The sequence below is a fragment of the Micrasema longulum genome, unplaced genomic scaffold (assembly GCF_059751315.1).
Source record: "Micrasema longulum isolate JH-2025_06_02 unplaced genomic scaffold, ASM5975131v1 h1tg001139l, whole genome shotgun sequence".
Classification (NCBI taxonomy): Eukaryota; Metazoa; Arthropoda; class Insecta; order Trichoptera; family Brachycentridae; genus Micrasema; species Micrasema longulum.
This window is the reverse complement of record NW_028278327.1, coordinates 136,753-152,657: the sequence shown is the minus strand read 5'-3', so window position 1 is coordinate 152,657 and position 15,905 is coordinate 136,753. Positions and strand designations below refer to the sequence as shown.

Below are 15,905 nucleotides of genomic sequence, written 5' to 3'. Positions count from 1 at the left end.
TGGAAAACGTAATTTGAGATGGATACGCTCAAAACTTGACAGGAATGGACTAAACTAAATATCAACAATGTTTGATTATGTCCAAATGCTTACAGACTGGCTGGATTTCCTCCCTAGGGAGTTGTTCATATTTAAATTTATTTCAACAGAGAGGGAAAAAGTTTTCGAGAAGAAATTTGGAAGTCTAGGCATTTACAGGGCTTATGACCTGTCATTGGCTGGTTTAAGTGGCCACTTTACACACTGTGTAACATTCACCATTCTGCCCATGTTTGAACATCCACATTTCCTCAACTCTTCCATCTGTTGACTTTTGTGAAGTGAAAGAGCTGAAACCTTTATCACGTGGGTGAGATTCATCCGGCTGAACCAAATCACCTACTAGGCAACGCCTGGAAACAATTTTCCAATTTTTATACTTCTTCTTTTACCAGGTAGTAATTCAACAATGTTTGATTATGTCCAAATGCTTGCAGACTGGCTGGATTTGTTTATTTGATTAATTATTATTTCTTTCTCATTATGAATGGCTTTTTTAATTTTTAAGACTTCCAAGTAGCCTAATTTTAATATTTTATTTTCAACATAAAGAACTTTTAATCCAGTGTCTTTATTGAAATTATGTTTATTTTTATGAAAAAAATTTTTTTATTTAGGCACCTCGGGTGTTTTTTTACTATCACTAAAATTTATTTAAGTTTTTCCAATATAGATTGAATCGCAATCATTAAAATTTAAGTAATATATGCCAGATTTATTACATTTAGGGACTTTTCCTTTGTGATGTTTTAACAATGTTTCTATTTTATTAGAATGCGGCTTTAATGTTTGATTTATAAAAAGAATCCGCCTCCATTGTTTAGTTGGGTTGGCTTTATTTATTGTGGGAGCAGTATATAAATATTTATTTTTAAGTTTGCGTTTTTGTTTCTGATTTAACATTTTATCAATTAAGTTATCATTATATCCATTATTGTTATTAGCAATCTGCTTTATTGTAAAAGGTTCTTTTTTAAACCAGTCGGTAAAAAATATTAAAATAAGTGGTTTAAAATAAAGTTGTTTAATTTATTTTATTATAATGAATAACCACAAAGTTGGTGCTTCAAATATAAAAATTTGTTGATTTAAAATAAAGATGCTATGTTTATTGTAATAATGTAAATATGTAAATTAGTATATGGTAATGTTTTTTTTTTATATTTTACAAAATCATTTCTTTAGCATTCATTTAATTCCCGCCTAACTGCAAAAACAGCTTTTTAAATTAAAATAATTGTAAATATCCTTCTGTGTCTCGTAGTGTTATGGTCAGCGCACCATCACGCAAGAGGTCTTAGATTTGATTCCCGACATGACATGAAATATTTATTTAAAAAGGGTATTTTTACCCTATAATATTTTATAGTCTCTGGACTAGCACCTGAAGCGAAAGACTGATAATCTTACCGTCATGTAACGAAAACGATCAAGATCCGTTGTGCCCTAAACTCGGTGCGGAAAGGGAACGAAGATGTAAATGTTAGTTGATGTAAAAATAATGTCACATTAAGATGTAAGATTAATGTAACAGAGAGAAAAAAAATAATATAGAAGGGAATGTGAAAGTTAAGGCATTTACAGGGCACCGACTTCCATTTCCTCCTCTCAAAATTGTATTCAATCTTTGTTGCTATAAATTTTGATCATAATAACTCCTTATGCAGGAAATTCAGCCTGCCTACAAACATTTGGACATACTCAAAACTTAGTTGATTAATGTCATATTAACTAACTAAAGGAAATAAATAAATTTTAAAAAACAACGAAAAATTTTGTATTAGACACGGCGCCACATATTTTTTATTTAGTTAGGAGAAACAACAGTTGATACATACATCCGTGATTATAGAAAATAGTACATACATCCGGTTAAAGAGTTTAACAAATATGTATATTATGTTAATTTTTATTTTTTTTAAGGAATAACCCGCTAAGCCTCTATTTTAAGGCTTGTTAGCAGGTGGGATAGAGGGGATATGGAAGGAGGTAATGAAAAATACACCACAACACCCAGACCGATTGAGAAAAAATCTTTCTTGGATTTTTTTCTTGCAACTTGCGGGAATCGAACTCGCGACGCTAGTTTTACAGATGGCCATCTAACCAACTGCGCCTGTCGTGAGAGAACATGTTACACAGTAAAGAGAAAAAATAATACAAACGAGAGAAAAAAAGAGCAAGAAGAGATGAGGAAATAGAGTAGAGGAGAGAAAGACAATGATTTTCATAATTTAGCTGACCGATTCGGTATTTTGATAATAACACGGCGGCCTCCGTGGTGTAGTGGTCAAACGCTTGACTCGCGCACGGAAGGTTCCGAGTTCGATTCCCGGTGAGATCACAAAAAATTAAAATGCGATTTTTCTCAAGCCTGGTTGTTCTGTAATGTAATTCACCACTGTAATTGGGCCTCCTGGCCTGTTGTGGTGCAAAAAAAAAAAAAATAAATAAATAAAAAAATTAAAAAAAATAAAATGAAATGAAATAATTAAAGGAACATACAGTTATTACACACCGACAAAGGTTTCATTTTACAACGTTTTCAAAAGTTGTTTTTTGAAATAAGAAGCTTTTGTATTAAAAATATCTAAATGGGGACAAAGTAAATTAAATTTGGAGCAGCTACGATAAATCAAAGAGTTTTGAACATAATTTATTTTGGGCAATAGATTATTTTAAAAAATAATTTGTGTTAATTTTACGGGACCGTTGATTGAAATACGCTCTTTGAGATATGGAATATCGATAATAAAAATAAAATTGAAGAGGAAAAATAGATCAGAAATGCTTCTACGTTTAGTAAGGGAAGTTAAACTATAAAAGAAAGAAGAATCTCCGTACGAGTCAAAATCGTTTAATAAATTCGTTTAGTAAATAAATATCGCGTTTATTGTGATAAGCTGAATAAATATTGCCAAATAATCGGCAATTTAAAGTTATTTGATTTTTTAATTTTTAATATTTTTTTTTAAAAAAAAGGTACAAAAGTCAACAGATGGAAGATATGAGGAAATGTGGATGTTTGAACATGGACAGAACGGTGAAGGTTACACAGTGTGTAAAGTGGCAACTTAAACCAGCCAATGACAGATCAAAAGCCCTGTAAATGCCTAGACTTTCATATTCCCTTCTCGTTAATGTTTTCCCTCTCTGATGCAATGAATATAGATATGAACAACTCCCTAGGGAGGAAATCCAGCCAGTCTGCAAGCATTTGGACATACTCAAACATTGTTAAATTAACTACTCGGTAAAAGAAGAAGTATAAAAATTGTAAAATTGTTTTAAGGCGTTGCCTAGTAGGTTATTTGGTTCAGCCGGATGAATCTCACCCACATAATAAAGGTTTTAGCTCCTTTACTTCACAAAAGTAAACAGATGGAAGAGTTGAGGAAACGCGGATGTTTAAACATGGGCAGAATGGTGAATGTTACACAGTGTGTAAAGTGGCCACTTAAACCAGCCAATGATAGGTCATAGGCCCTGTAAATGTCTAAACTTCCATATTCCCTTCTCATTAATGTTTTCCCTCTCTGTTGCAATAAATATAGATCAGGTTAAGTATGTTGTCTTTTTATATTTAATTTTTAAAACGGTTGTGAACCCCTGAGTTCTTATCGGGAGACAGTTAGTATTATACCTAGGACATTCAATGTACATTGCAACAATACCCACAAATCAATTATTTATGATTTTTGCTACTTCGAATATACCGTTTTATCTTTATTTTTATTATTTTAAAAAAAAAAAAAATTTGAGAATGTTTTTTTATTTTTTTTTTCAAAATAAATATTTGCGTTTTTATGATTTACCCAAATATTTAATTTTGAGCACCAATTTCAACGAGTTGTAAATAACTCACTATTAGAAAATGGGAATCAAGTTGGGGTAAAGTGGGATTCGAACCACAGACCTTTGGTCCGTGAGTCTGAGACACTAGCCACAGGGCCACAACTCGATCAACGTTACCCGATCGATGTTAAGTATTAAAATCCCAAAGTTATTACATGGAACATTGCATAAAACAACTGTGTACTATATACAGATATAGTGTTATTATATTATTTCATAATTTTGTAATAGAACACTGTTATGTAAAATGTATTTACGTTTATGTATATAAAAGGCATTTATGCCGTGTACACACAAATAAATAAATATTTTTACAAGTTGTTTATTTATTATGTTATTTTATATACGGCCTATGCCAATTACAACAGTTATATGAATAAACATATGTACAAGAAAGTGAAGAAAAATAACATAAAACTATTTACATAATAAGAAAATGGTTTTCAATAAATCTATATACACTATCATCATATAAAACTTCGAGCTAACCTATGCCAATCAATCTTCATCCCTCACATCCCCCGAGAGATCTACGAAAAGCCGGAAGATCTACCCCAAAGAATTCCAATTTGTGTGACGAATCGACTAATCTACACATGCCAGGCATTGGTGAAAATGATACAAGTTGATCTTGGAAAGTTTTACAAATAGCGGATTTTGACTTCTGGTGACACGGTTGGGAACGTGAAAAGAAATTGATTGAAAAATAATTGGAAAATTTTGTTCACTTACCCTAGCGCCAGAAGAAAACAACGCGGAAATAAAAATATCATCGTGAATACACTTCGATTTCACTATTAGATCATATTTGTCGGAACTGGTAAAAGTGAAACAGAAGTGTAAATATCTACGACGACAATGGTGGGAAACACTTGCGTGCTCCCAAGAGGTTGGCGTGGAACTAAACACCAATAAGATGCGACGATTGCAAATTTAAACTTAAGAACAAGGGCACAACACTGTACTTTGTCAATAGATACTTAATTTTGTAAACCGCTAATTGAGTCGCGAAGTTACGAAACACGCTCTACCCGTTTAGTGAGGAAGTTATCATAATTCTCTTTCCGCATCCGACGGTGCATATAGCACTGCCCTGGTACACCGATTGCAGCGTATCTTGATCATTTTGGTTACGTAAAGGTAAGATGATCAGTCTGACGCTGCAGGAACTAGTCCAGGGATGATAAAATGAAAAAAACAGCCAGAAAGAAAAAAGTGAAACTCATCATTGTTCCCTTTCCGTATTTGATGGTGCATATAGCACTGCCCTGGTACACCAATCGCAGCGTATCTTGATCATTTTTGTTACACAAAGGTAAGATCAGTCTGAGGATTACAAGTCCAGGGATTATAAAATGAAGAAAGCAGCCAGCCATAGAAAAGTGAAACTCATCATTAGTCCCTTTCCGCATTAGATGGTGCATATAGCACTGTCCTGGTACACCAATTGCAGCGTGTCTTGATCATTTTTGTAGCTCAAAGGTAAGATGATCAGTTTGGCGCTTCAGGAACTAGTCCTGAGATTATAAAATGAATAAAGCAGCCAGCCATAGAAAAGTGAAACTGAGATATTAGCACTTTTGTGAAAATAGTTAATAATAAAATTTACACAACACTTGGAACGCTTTTGACTTCGACAAATGAGAAATAATGAATTCATTAGTTTTTTTTCTATTACAAACAAGAACCTCATTATGTACTTGACCAGTTTTAATGATACCGTAAGATTTTTCTAGTGCTGTGGGTGATTTCTGCAAATTGAGAAAGTCCGTTTATGTGATCGACACTATTTTCAGAATTGACTTTACTGCACCCGATAACACCAAAATCGAATTATTTCAAAATTGTGGACTGGTTGCTTTCTGCATAACTACGTTTAAATATTATAGTGTAAAGACACCCTTTGAAATGAATATTTCGTATCAAACATGTCGGGAATCGAACCCGAGACCTTTTGCATGGTAGGCAAACGCGCTGGCTATTACATCATTATGTAGAAAGTAATGCATTGTTATCTTTAACGATACATTAAATCATTATAGAAGCCCTGTAACACAATGTATATAATTACACAGTCCCTTATGTTAGTTAGGTAAAATAATTTGTAATAACCTGTTAGTTGTCATAACTTTCATAATATTAGTAGAATTTAATTAATCTAGTCACAGTTTTTTTTTATAGTCATTTGTGCATGTAGTGTTCACATATAATTGATGAACATTATCGAAACATAACAAATTGTGATAATTACATTAATGTCGTATGTATTTTTTATTGTTTGTGAATCATTATAAATAAAATATAGTAAAACTACACATAACGCACATTAAAAAAAAAGTTTTTTAGTAAACAATCAAATTAAGACGACTTTTTTATGTGTGTCGTATTATCGTCGCAATGACGTTTTTATTAAAGTTTCATAATTTTAAAATCCCAAAAACGCTTTGCATATGTATGTCCAAATGTTTGAAAACAGGACGGATTCCCCCTTAGGGAATTTATTTAGATCTAAATTTTTTGCGACAGAGAGTAAAATAAGATTTATAACTCCCTAGCAAAAAAATCTAGCTTTTTTACAAACATTTAAAAGCACTGAAAACATTGTTGATTGAACTAACTTAAGTATAAAAAATTTCAAATTGTTTTCTAGGTGAAATGGTTCCGCCGGATGAATCTCACCCACGTGATAAAGGTTTTAGCTGTTTTACTTCACAAAAATCAACAGATAATGCGGATGTTTGAACATCGGCAGAATAGTGAATGTTACATAGTTTGTAAAGTGACCACTCTAACCAGAAATGACAGGTTATAAGCCTTGACTTCCATAGCTTCTGAAAAATGTTTTCCCTTTCTGTTGCAATAAATTAAGGTTGAAAATTTAAAGAAATATTGACTGCTATTTAAACTGCAATATTTCATGGTTCCTGGATTGGCACCTGAAGTGTAGGACTGATGATTACCTTACCTTCAAGTCACAAATAATCAGTTCAGTTCAATTAAATTTCCTATGGACCACTGCGTGCGAAAAGGAAATGATGAGAAAGTAATTTCCATTCTCATTTTGTTTAAGTTTTAAACAAATTCTTTTGGGATACTTGGAAAAACCTTTTTTTTAAATTACATCTAATTTATAATTTAAAGCAATTAAGATGATTTAAGTCATGTAAAGTTTTTTTTTAAAGTAGAAATTCGGGATATATGAACACTATGGATACCGAAGACCAAGGACCTAAGATTGATTCGATTCTCGTTCAAAATATTTTCTATGTGGTGGATTATTTCAAGGTCTCATCCTTAATAATTTGTAAAAAAATAAAGTTTTATTGTTTTTCAAATTGGAACATAAGCACTCTTTACTGCTTACTAGTTCAACCTTATTTTGAATATGCTACTCCAATTTGGTCTCCATCCAATAGAACTCATATTGACCATGACGAGTCTGTCCAACACTGTTTTCTAAGAAAAGTGGCATAGTTGCTCCGTTACTCGGATTGCAAAGGGATAATAGTTCCTATTTTGAAATATAGTAATCTCTCAATTTGTCTTTTGACATGTCCACCTTCAAGTATTTGTTGAATTTGGTCATGCCATGTCTTTCTCGGTCTTCCTCTATTTCTGCATCCATCAACATTTGCATTGTAAATATTCTTAGCCGTTCTTTTGCTGCCCATTCGCTTGACATGTTCAAACCAGCGCAGAGCTCCTTTCTTGTTTTTGTCAATAATGCTTGTCTCAGCCTTACATAATGCACGGATCTCAACATTTGTGCATCTATCGTACATAGTTTTACCACACATTCGCCTGAGATATACAAAAAAGAATACAAAACAAATACGCACTTAAAAAACACCTTGAAATTTTTTTCTTACAGTCCATGTGACGAGTGATATGTGATGTTATTTTACTGACTTTTCTTAGTGTCATATTACATAAAACATCCCCTCATATCAGCACTTTTGCTGATTGGCAATATTTCGTACAAGTAAAACGTGTAATGTAAAGCAAAACTATGTATTTTCTCATAAATAAAAAAATATATAATTTATCTAAATTTTTAATTCGTCCAAAGTGTGTTTTGTTACCATACGACTCGATCCAAGGCTAGTTTCAACCTCTTCTTTTTCTTTTCTTTCCAAATTGGAATTGTGTAGTTTTAATTCTACTGTCATTGAAGGTCATTGATAATTACGATTATTGCATACTTAAATCAACCAATAAAACTATTTTTTCCGCATTTTATTGTTTCAAATCACGATGTCCGGATTTGGTATACCCCTAGAGCCTGAAGGAGAGCCGATTAAACGAATGAATATGTGTTCATATCTTTGTATGTACAGTAGCGGTCACAGAAATTACGTCACCTAATATAATATATATTTTGAGTTTGCCCAGATTATTGCCTGTCAACAAGAACTGGATTTAACGCCCTAAGGGAGCTGTTAATAACATTTTAGATAATTTATTGAATTTAAATAAACTCTGTCTTAATTTGTTAATATTAACAGGCCTCGGGAGTTGAATCCAGTTCTTGTTCACAACAATTTGGACTAACTCAAAACTTTTGCTGATAAATCCTCCTGGTTTAAGGAGAAGAATAAAAATGGAAAATATTTTCTGGCTTTGCTAAGTATGTAGGGGAAATAATTTAATCAAATGAATCTCACCCGCATCGATAAAGGTGTCAGCACTTTAACTTCACAAACATCAACAGGTTGAAGGTAAGAGTTTAAGGAATATATATGTTCAAATATAGGCAGAATGGTAAATGTTACACGGTGTGTTAAGTGGCCATTTAAATCAGCCTATTACAGGTCATAAGCTTCGTACATGCCTAGACGTCCATATTCCTTTTTCTAAAATGTTCTTCATCTCTGTTGTAATATGTTCATGTTTTGAGGTTTTTCGGAAATCTTGTCAAATGTACATTTTATTAAAATATTTTAACTTTTGTAAAAATAAAATTTAGATTGGTCCTGACAAATTTAATACGAAAAGATGAAATTGGCTTGCTTTTTCTCGTGTAAGAAATTTATATTTGAAAAACAGAACAAAAGGTTTGAAAATAAATAAACAACCGGTTACACATCATTTTTTGTAAAATGTCAATAACCATCATTATAAAATATCAAAATACATAATTTTCAATATGAAAATTTTCCAGTCCCCTCATTTTAAAGAACTTAATGACGACAGTAATTCGAGGCGGCATTTTTTTTCTTCTTCACATGTCATGTTGGATCCCACCAACGTTTGTGACTACTAAAGAGCTTCCCTATCCTGAGCAGCGCGAAACAGCTCCTCCATAGTTCTAATCCTGGTCCGTGCTCGGATGTTTCAAAGCCAGGAAAGCGACTTTCTTCCGACCCTTCTACGTTCCTCAATCTTCTCCTTCGTGACAAGCTGAAGTATGGCATATTTATCACCTCTCAACTTGTGCTGAAAACATGAAATCTACGGAGCTTAACGGTGGTGAATAGATTTCTATTCGTATTGGCTCTACGTAATACTTCATTGTTGGTTATCATATCGGTCCGAGATATTCTTCACATTCTAAGGTGGATCCACATTTCAAATGCTTCAGGCGGTTTATAATATTAACTTTAAGAGTCCACGCCTCTACCGTACAGCAAAACAGACCATATATAACATTTGACCATTCGTTGGTGTAATGAGACGACGCGGCATTGATTTAATTATTTTTTTAATCTGTGTTTCAAGATCTATTCATCACATGTATTTTCTAGTGCTTTCTTCAGCTATTTTCTTAAGATATTTCAGCTCTGGCAACAAGCCCGCCAATATAAAATTAAAGGTTTGAGGTTTTAATAATTGTATGTGTGTAGTCTCGTGTAATACTGCCCATAAATGTACAATTTTGTTTAAATCTGGATTCGTTCTAAAACGCGTCCAAATCCGTTTTTTATACATAAATTATTCAATATTCAAAATAATAATTCTTTTTTAATGAAAATTCCAAACACGAAAGAACATCATCATCATTCCTTTTCCGCACCTAGTGGTGGATAGGGCACTGCATTGGTACACCAGTCGCAGCGCATCTTGATTATTTTTACTACACGAAGGTAAGAAGAACAGTTTTAGGCTTCAGGCGCTAGTACAGGGACTATAAAATATTCTAGTGCAAAAAACTTTTTAAATAAATTTTTCATCTAAGCCATGTCGGAAATCGAACCCAAGACCTCTTGCATAGTAGGCAAACGCGCTGATCACTACGCCACGAGATAACAGGCCAGAAAATGTAATGTATTCTTATTAAAACATGCCACGACCGATTTTAATCATCAATTCATTTTTTTATTCTTAAAATTTACACCTGAAGAAATTTTGGATAAACCTCCAAATATGGTGCAATTTCTTTGACCGTTGTTGTATGTATTATGTTTGCCGAGTATGCGTCATTGCAATCAATCTACGTAATAGTGGCAAAATATGACATGCTCTGAACACATTAATTACAAACGTTAACATCGGTGTTAAATACACTTATAGTTAATTTTTTAGCTTATTAATTGATTAAGCAAAATAAAAAATGCAGGAGGTGCTGTGTGGGAAATGTGTAGAATTAGAACCCAGGGCGAGTGTTTCACACTCGATGGCGACTCTCAGGTAAAAATCTGGAAACGAAAATCGAGTGGCGATTAGTCCATCTTGTGTTGTACTGCTTAGTTCGATCTCTTACAATAATAATTGATATGTCATATGTTTTTAATTTCAAAATAAAGCTTGGTTACATGGGTTAAAAAATGTTGTGATATCTTGAGCGAGAGATATTGTACAGTTTCTTATACAATAATTCTTGGGCCCAGTCAGTGACATTTTATTTTCTGTTTTACATGGGGTTTCTGGGATTGAAAATTGAGCGTAAACAAGCGCAGCCCCTAGATGTTTTTGGAGCAATGACAGATAATGATCTTGGTATTTTTTTATTTTTTTGTTTTATTTTTTGTTTTATTTTTTGTTTTATTTTTTTTGTTTATTTTTTCATATATATATTATTTACATAGAAATATAATTACAAAAATACACTTTAGAAAAATACATCTTAAAATTAAGCTATTCCTAACATAAATTATTATTTTTGAAGCGAATTTCACGTTTAAGTCCCATATTATCCCATAGTGGTGTAAATAAATCTAGTTATATGCTTAGATTTGTACTTCGAAACTCTAGATATTTTCATAATACTACTTCAATAAATTCGCACATTAAGCCGGGTATCCATTATGTTTGCGCACCTACTGCGCTCCGCGCTCCTCTAACTGCTCTAATGGAGACGCTATGAACACTTTTACATGCAACAATCCTGCTCCCCTTTGTGTTCGCGCTAAAAACCGACACGAATCGGAGTGTACCCACTACCGGGAGCAGTTGCAGGACCGCGGGGCGCAGTAGGTGCGCGAACATGGTGGATACCACCTTTACATGATGCACTAGTTCGCAGAATACTAGTATACTATTCCGAAATTGCGACTCTTCTGAATCACACCACATCCTTGAAATAGAGATGGTTCAAAAGCGATTTTTATGATACTAACTCATTTTTGTGTCCAGCATTATTAATAGCAGGGGAGCTGGATTACAACACCCTCGAATCGCAACGTCAAACTTTTCTTGGGAAACGTTTCTATATGCTGATTTCTGGAAGTATTATATAATACTGCAAGAAATCAATTTGTATGTTCCTAATAATTATATTAGAGCTAGATCTCATGCACTGTTTTACACACCCAGAAGCCGTACAAATGCAAGTCAGAATTAACCCATTAATGGGGAAATTCGCTTGCTGAATACGGCTTCTGCGGATAGTATAGACCTGTTTTTCTGTACGTATTGGTTTAGCAGCTATCTTCTTTCTATTCATTAATTTCTTACTTATATTTCGGTAGTCAGATGGCAGAATCCAGTAGATCCAGTAGAGGTGGCAGATCTGTAATTTTAAAATGTTCAGGAGAGCTGAAATACGTCTCGATTTCAAGACTTTATTCCACAAACTAAAATATTTTAGTGTTGCTTTTCAATAATTAATTACCATTCTAAATGACGCTGAATTTTCGATTTTTTTCTGCGTGTATTTACTGAAATATAATTTTAAACTTTTGAAAACTTAAACATAGACAACAATACAGATGATCCCTTCTGACATCTGACTGCCGATTTACAGTTTGCATCACGTAATGTATTGAACAGCCAGTAAAGTAATGCAGACTACAATTCGTCAAATCAATCAATAAATAGCTGGCAGTTTCTCAGTTGACAAAACGAGCTAGATTTAATTGTTTTAGCATCATCCAACGAAAAAACTCATGTTACAAAACGGCCTTCCCCAAAGACAAGGAATTCCTAGCTAGTCGGAACTCGGGACCTGAAACAAAAAAATCTGTAAATTCTACGATGCGAATGTTGATGGATGCGGAAAACGAGGAAGGCCGAAAAGTACATGGCACAAGCAAGTCCATCAAATACAAGAAGATGGACATGTCAAAAGTAGGAATAATCGGCGTGCGTGCATGAGAAGATGTATGAATGTAGAGGAAGCTAGGTATGTATGTCAATATAGAGTGATATGGCGTTCTATCCTCTCTGCCTACCTCTACGGGGAAACGGCGTATTGGTTTGTCTGTTTGTTTGTTGATAAAACCGTGAAATAATCATACCTTTATAGAATAATAATTATAAATGGAACTAATATCATTTGACAAAAAAATATTTACAAAAATAATTGATTATATATCGCATTAATGTAAATTTATGCTAGTTTGTGTTTTATAAAATGGCAATTGTTTTATGGACACTTACGCACTCTTTTTCCACTTCCGGGAGGCACTTCCTTATTACTTGTTGTGTCTACTACAGTGTTTCCCAAATGGATATCAGCTGTTTTAGAATTCTACAAAATAAATTGAAATTTTATAGACAGTGATTTCCAATTTCTTTTGCACATTGCATTCATTATAAAATCTCCGGCATACGTCAATCAATAAGAAAGTTCAGCCCTACGAGAAATTTGATGTAAAAAATGTTTTCTTGGTAACTACTTTGTCTGACGTCAATAGTTCTTGAGTGACGATTTCGGATTTCCGGTTTACGGTAAGTAATCTGACCGATCAGCAGAACTCATAAAAGTATAACTAGTTTTATTTTATTATGTGACTATTACTGTGTATAAATTAGAACCAGAATCCTGGACGAGTGTTTTTGACTCGGCGACTTCTCTCCGGTTAAAATTCTAGAAAAAGAAATATAGAAAAGATAAGCCTGCCTCGTAGTGTAGTGGTCGGCGCGTTCGACCACCATGTTTTAGGTCCTGAGCTCGATTCCTGGCAGAAAAGGTGTGAAATATTGTTTTTTTTTTTAAATTTTATTCTTTAAAAAAATTATTAACCTTTACGGATTTATTACCTACATTCATTATACACTAATAATATATAATTTCTTATTCATACTCTCTTGTTGATAAAAATATTTTTTACGTCATTTGAAAAGTTTGTCTGAGTCTTTTGTTTATTTTAAGTTTTGTCTGGTAGTTGATTGTGTAATATCAGTCACTGGTTTGTTAATTTTGACTGTTTTTGTCTCGTTTTAGAAGGTTGTTTATGATATTTTTCTGATATTCTCGTATTGTTTCCATGTTCACATTTTTTTTTTTCTAGTTTTAAGTTCTGCGTCTACAATTACATCAGTGGTTAATTTATGAGCTCGGTTACGTTTAATTGTTTAGTTTGTTTAAAGGGTTCTCTAGTTGCTGTCAGATAGGGTAGGTCATGTACTAACTTTAATATTTTATTTTGCTGTCTTTGTAGTCTTTTTACGTCATTTTGATTTCCTGTTCCCAATAGTAGTTGCATATAACATATTTTAGTTTTGACATAGGCTTCATACATTAGAATTTTTACCGTTTTTGTTACAAAATTAAAAAAAACTCAATAATGTCGCCACGTCGCTAGTTAAATTGTTAATGAATTTTCCATGTCAAATGGCTGTCTATTGTTAGTCCTAAGTATTAAACATGCTTAATTTCAGTTAGTCGTTCATCATTTATGTAAGCATCTATTTTTTAAAAACAATTCTAGCAATAAAATAAATAAAACATTTTTGTGAATGAATTCATTAGTTACGTAAACCTTGACGAAGAAGCTTGTTTACTTTGAAACCGGTCGGTGAAAAATAAAAATTTGTGGTTAAAAATAAAGTTGTTTTATTTATTTTATTATAATGAATAACCACAAAGTTAGTGCTTCAAATATAAACTTTATATTTTTTTCTAGATTCAAAATGGATAATATTGCATTTTTATTCATTAAGTGTAAGTAAGTTTGTGTTTTTCTATTTAGTCAGCATAGTTAACGGTGGTTTTGTTCAACTATTTCACTATCCTTAAATGATATCTAAAGCGTAAGTCTAACGGTCACGTCCTTATCCTCCATTTAATTAAATTGATCCGGATCCACTGCAGTGAAGAAATACGGCGTTACGGGATATTGAATATTAAAAAAATGTTACACGCGGCCAAATTAGAGAGTTTTAATATCTTGAAATTGAATGAAAAAAAAAGTTTTTTTAACGAAAAAAAAATATTTTGAAACGTCTCAGGTTCACGCGGACAATAACCAATTAATTAGAGTTACAGAGTGCATTGACGATTGGAATTCTAGTTCTTCCTTCCCAATTATGATATATTTCAATTTTAACATATAGGAGCTAGGTTACAGCACGTCTTGCAGCTACAGAGCGCATGGATGGTAAATAATTTAGCCCTCATTTACATTTTGTTTTCATTTGACAATGATATTTAAGTAAAAACAAAAAAAACTTTTTTTTTTAAATAGGAGTTAGATAATAAAAAGTCTTGCAGCTACTGAGCGCATGGACTGTTGAAATTCTAGATCCCATTTACAAAATTTATGGTTGATAATATTTGCATATTGATGCAAGTTTACCAATCGTTCTGCAGCTACAGAGCGCAAATTCTAGCAACTTTAAATTGTATCAATAAATTTACAAAAAATAAACATTAAGAAGTGTAAATAAATTGTTAAGTGTTCATGCAAAAAGTGAACAATAAAAAAATTAAACATAGTTCTAACATTATGGTTAGCGAAATAAAGAAAGATATAGATAGAGAAAGATAAGATAGTTTTAAAAAATAATATTGAGAAATATTGTGATAGATTTCTGGTTTCCGAGTAGCCATGATCTTCAACGTTTAATGTGTTTTGGCAGGTGCGGGTTTCTCCATTTAAATGTGAGGAAAACTCGTAAACTTGAACTCGCGACGCGACGTCACAGGCGGTGTTATTTCAAAATTACAAAACATCTAAGTGCGAAACAAAAAAAACATTTTTATGGATTAGTTTGATAGATTATTGACAAAAACTTTTTTTTAAAAATCGTTTCTCATTGAATTACTATTTCAGTTGCCAACTCTGTGCGATGGACAAATAAAAAAATGCGACAGGTGTTTTGGAAACCCTGGATACCGCTGGTATATTGTATTTTCCACAGGTAACCAAGTCAATTATTTATGCGGTTAGAATCATTAACTTAGTCATAGTAAAACCAGGGGATATACATACAGAAGATTAATGGCGTAAATATTATTTATTTATTTATTAACGGACTGTCCATTCAAAAAATGTCAAACACAAATCCTTTTAATACAATTGAAATAAACACAAATAAATAAAATTAAAACTAGGACAAAAAAAATAATTATAATTACTAGCTAAAGCCAAGATCTGGTCTATATTTTTAATGCTTTAAATCTGGAGTTTACAATCGGGACATTGGTGCATGCAAGTCATAGTTTGTGCTGTGCTGATCAAGGAACAATACACTATTATTTCGTTATAAATTAAACATAAATATAGAACCAACGTTTTTTTAAATAAATCACGCAATGTCCGTTCCTTAGATTAAGCAGCACCAGGAGCTCAATCACAGATGGCTATCGACATGCTAAAAAACGTGCTAAGTATTTGAGCGATCACCAC

General features: G+C 32.7%; 1 protein-coding gene across 1 annotated transcript in view; it reads right to left on the bottom strand.

The window, feature by feature from the left end:
* LOC148276832 (myrosinase 1-like) overlaps positions 1–4,801 on the bottom strand; it is a 37,592-nt gene extending 32,791 nt beyond the window's left edge. Inside the window, exon 1 of the mRNA XM_088233696.1 lies at positions 4,627–4,801. Coding sequence (XP_088089822.1) covers positions 4,627–4,667 — 41 coding nt within the window. The 5' untranslated portion in view covers positions 4,668–4,801. The remainder of the gene's footprint in view (positions 1–4,626) is intronic.
* Positions 4,802–15,905: the final 11,104 nt, after the last annotated feature.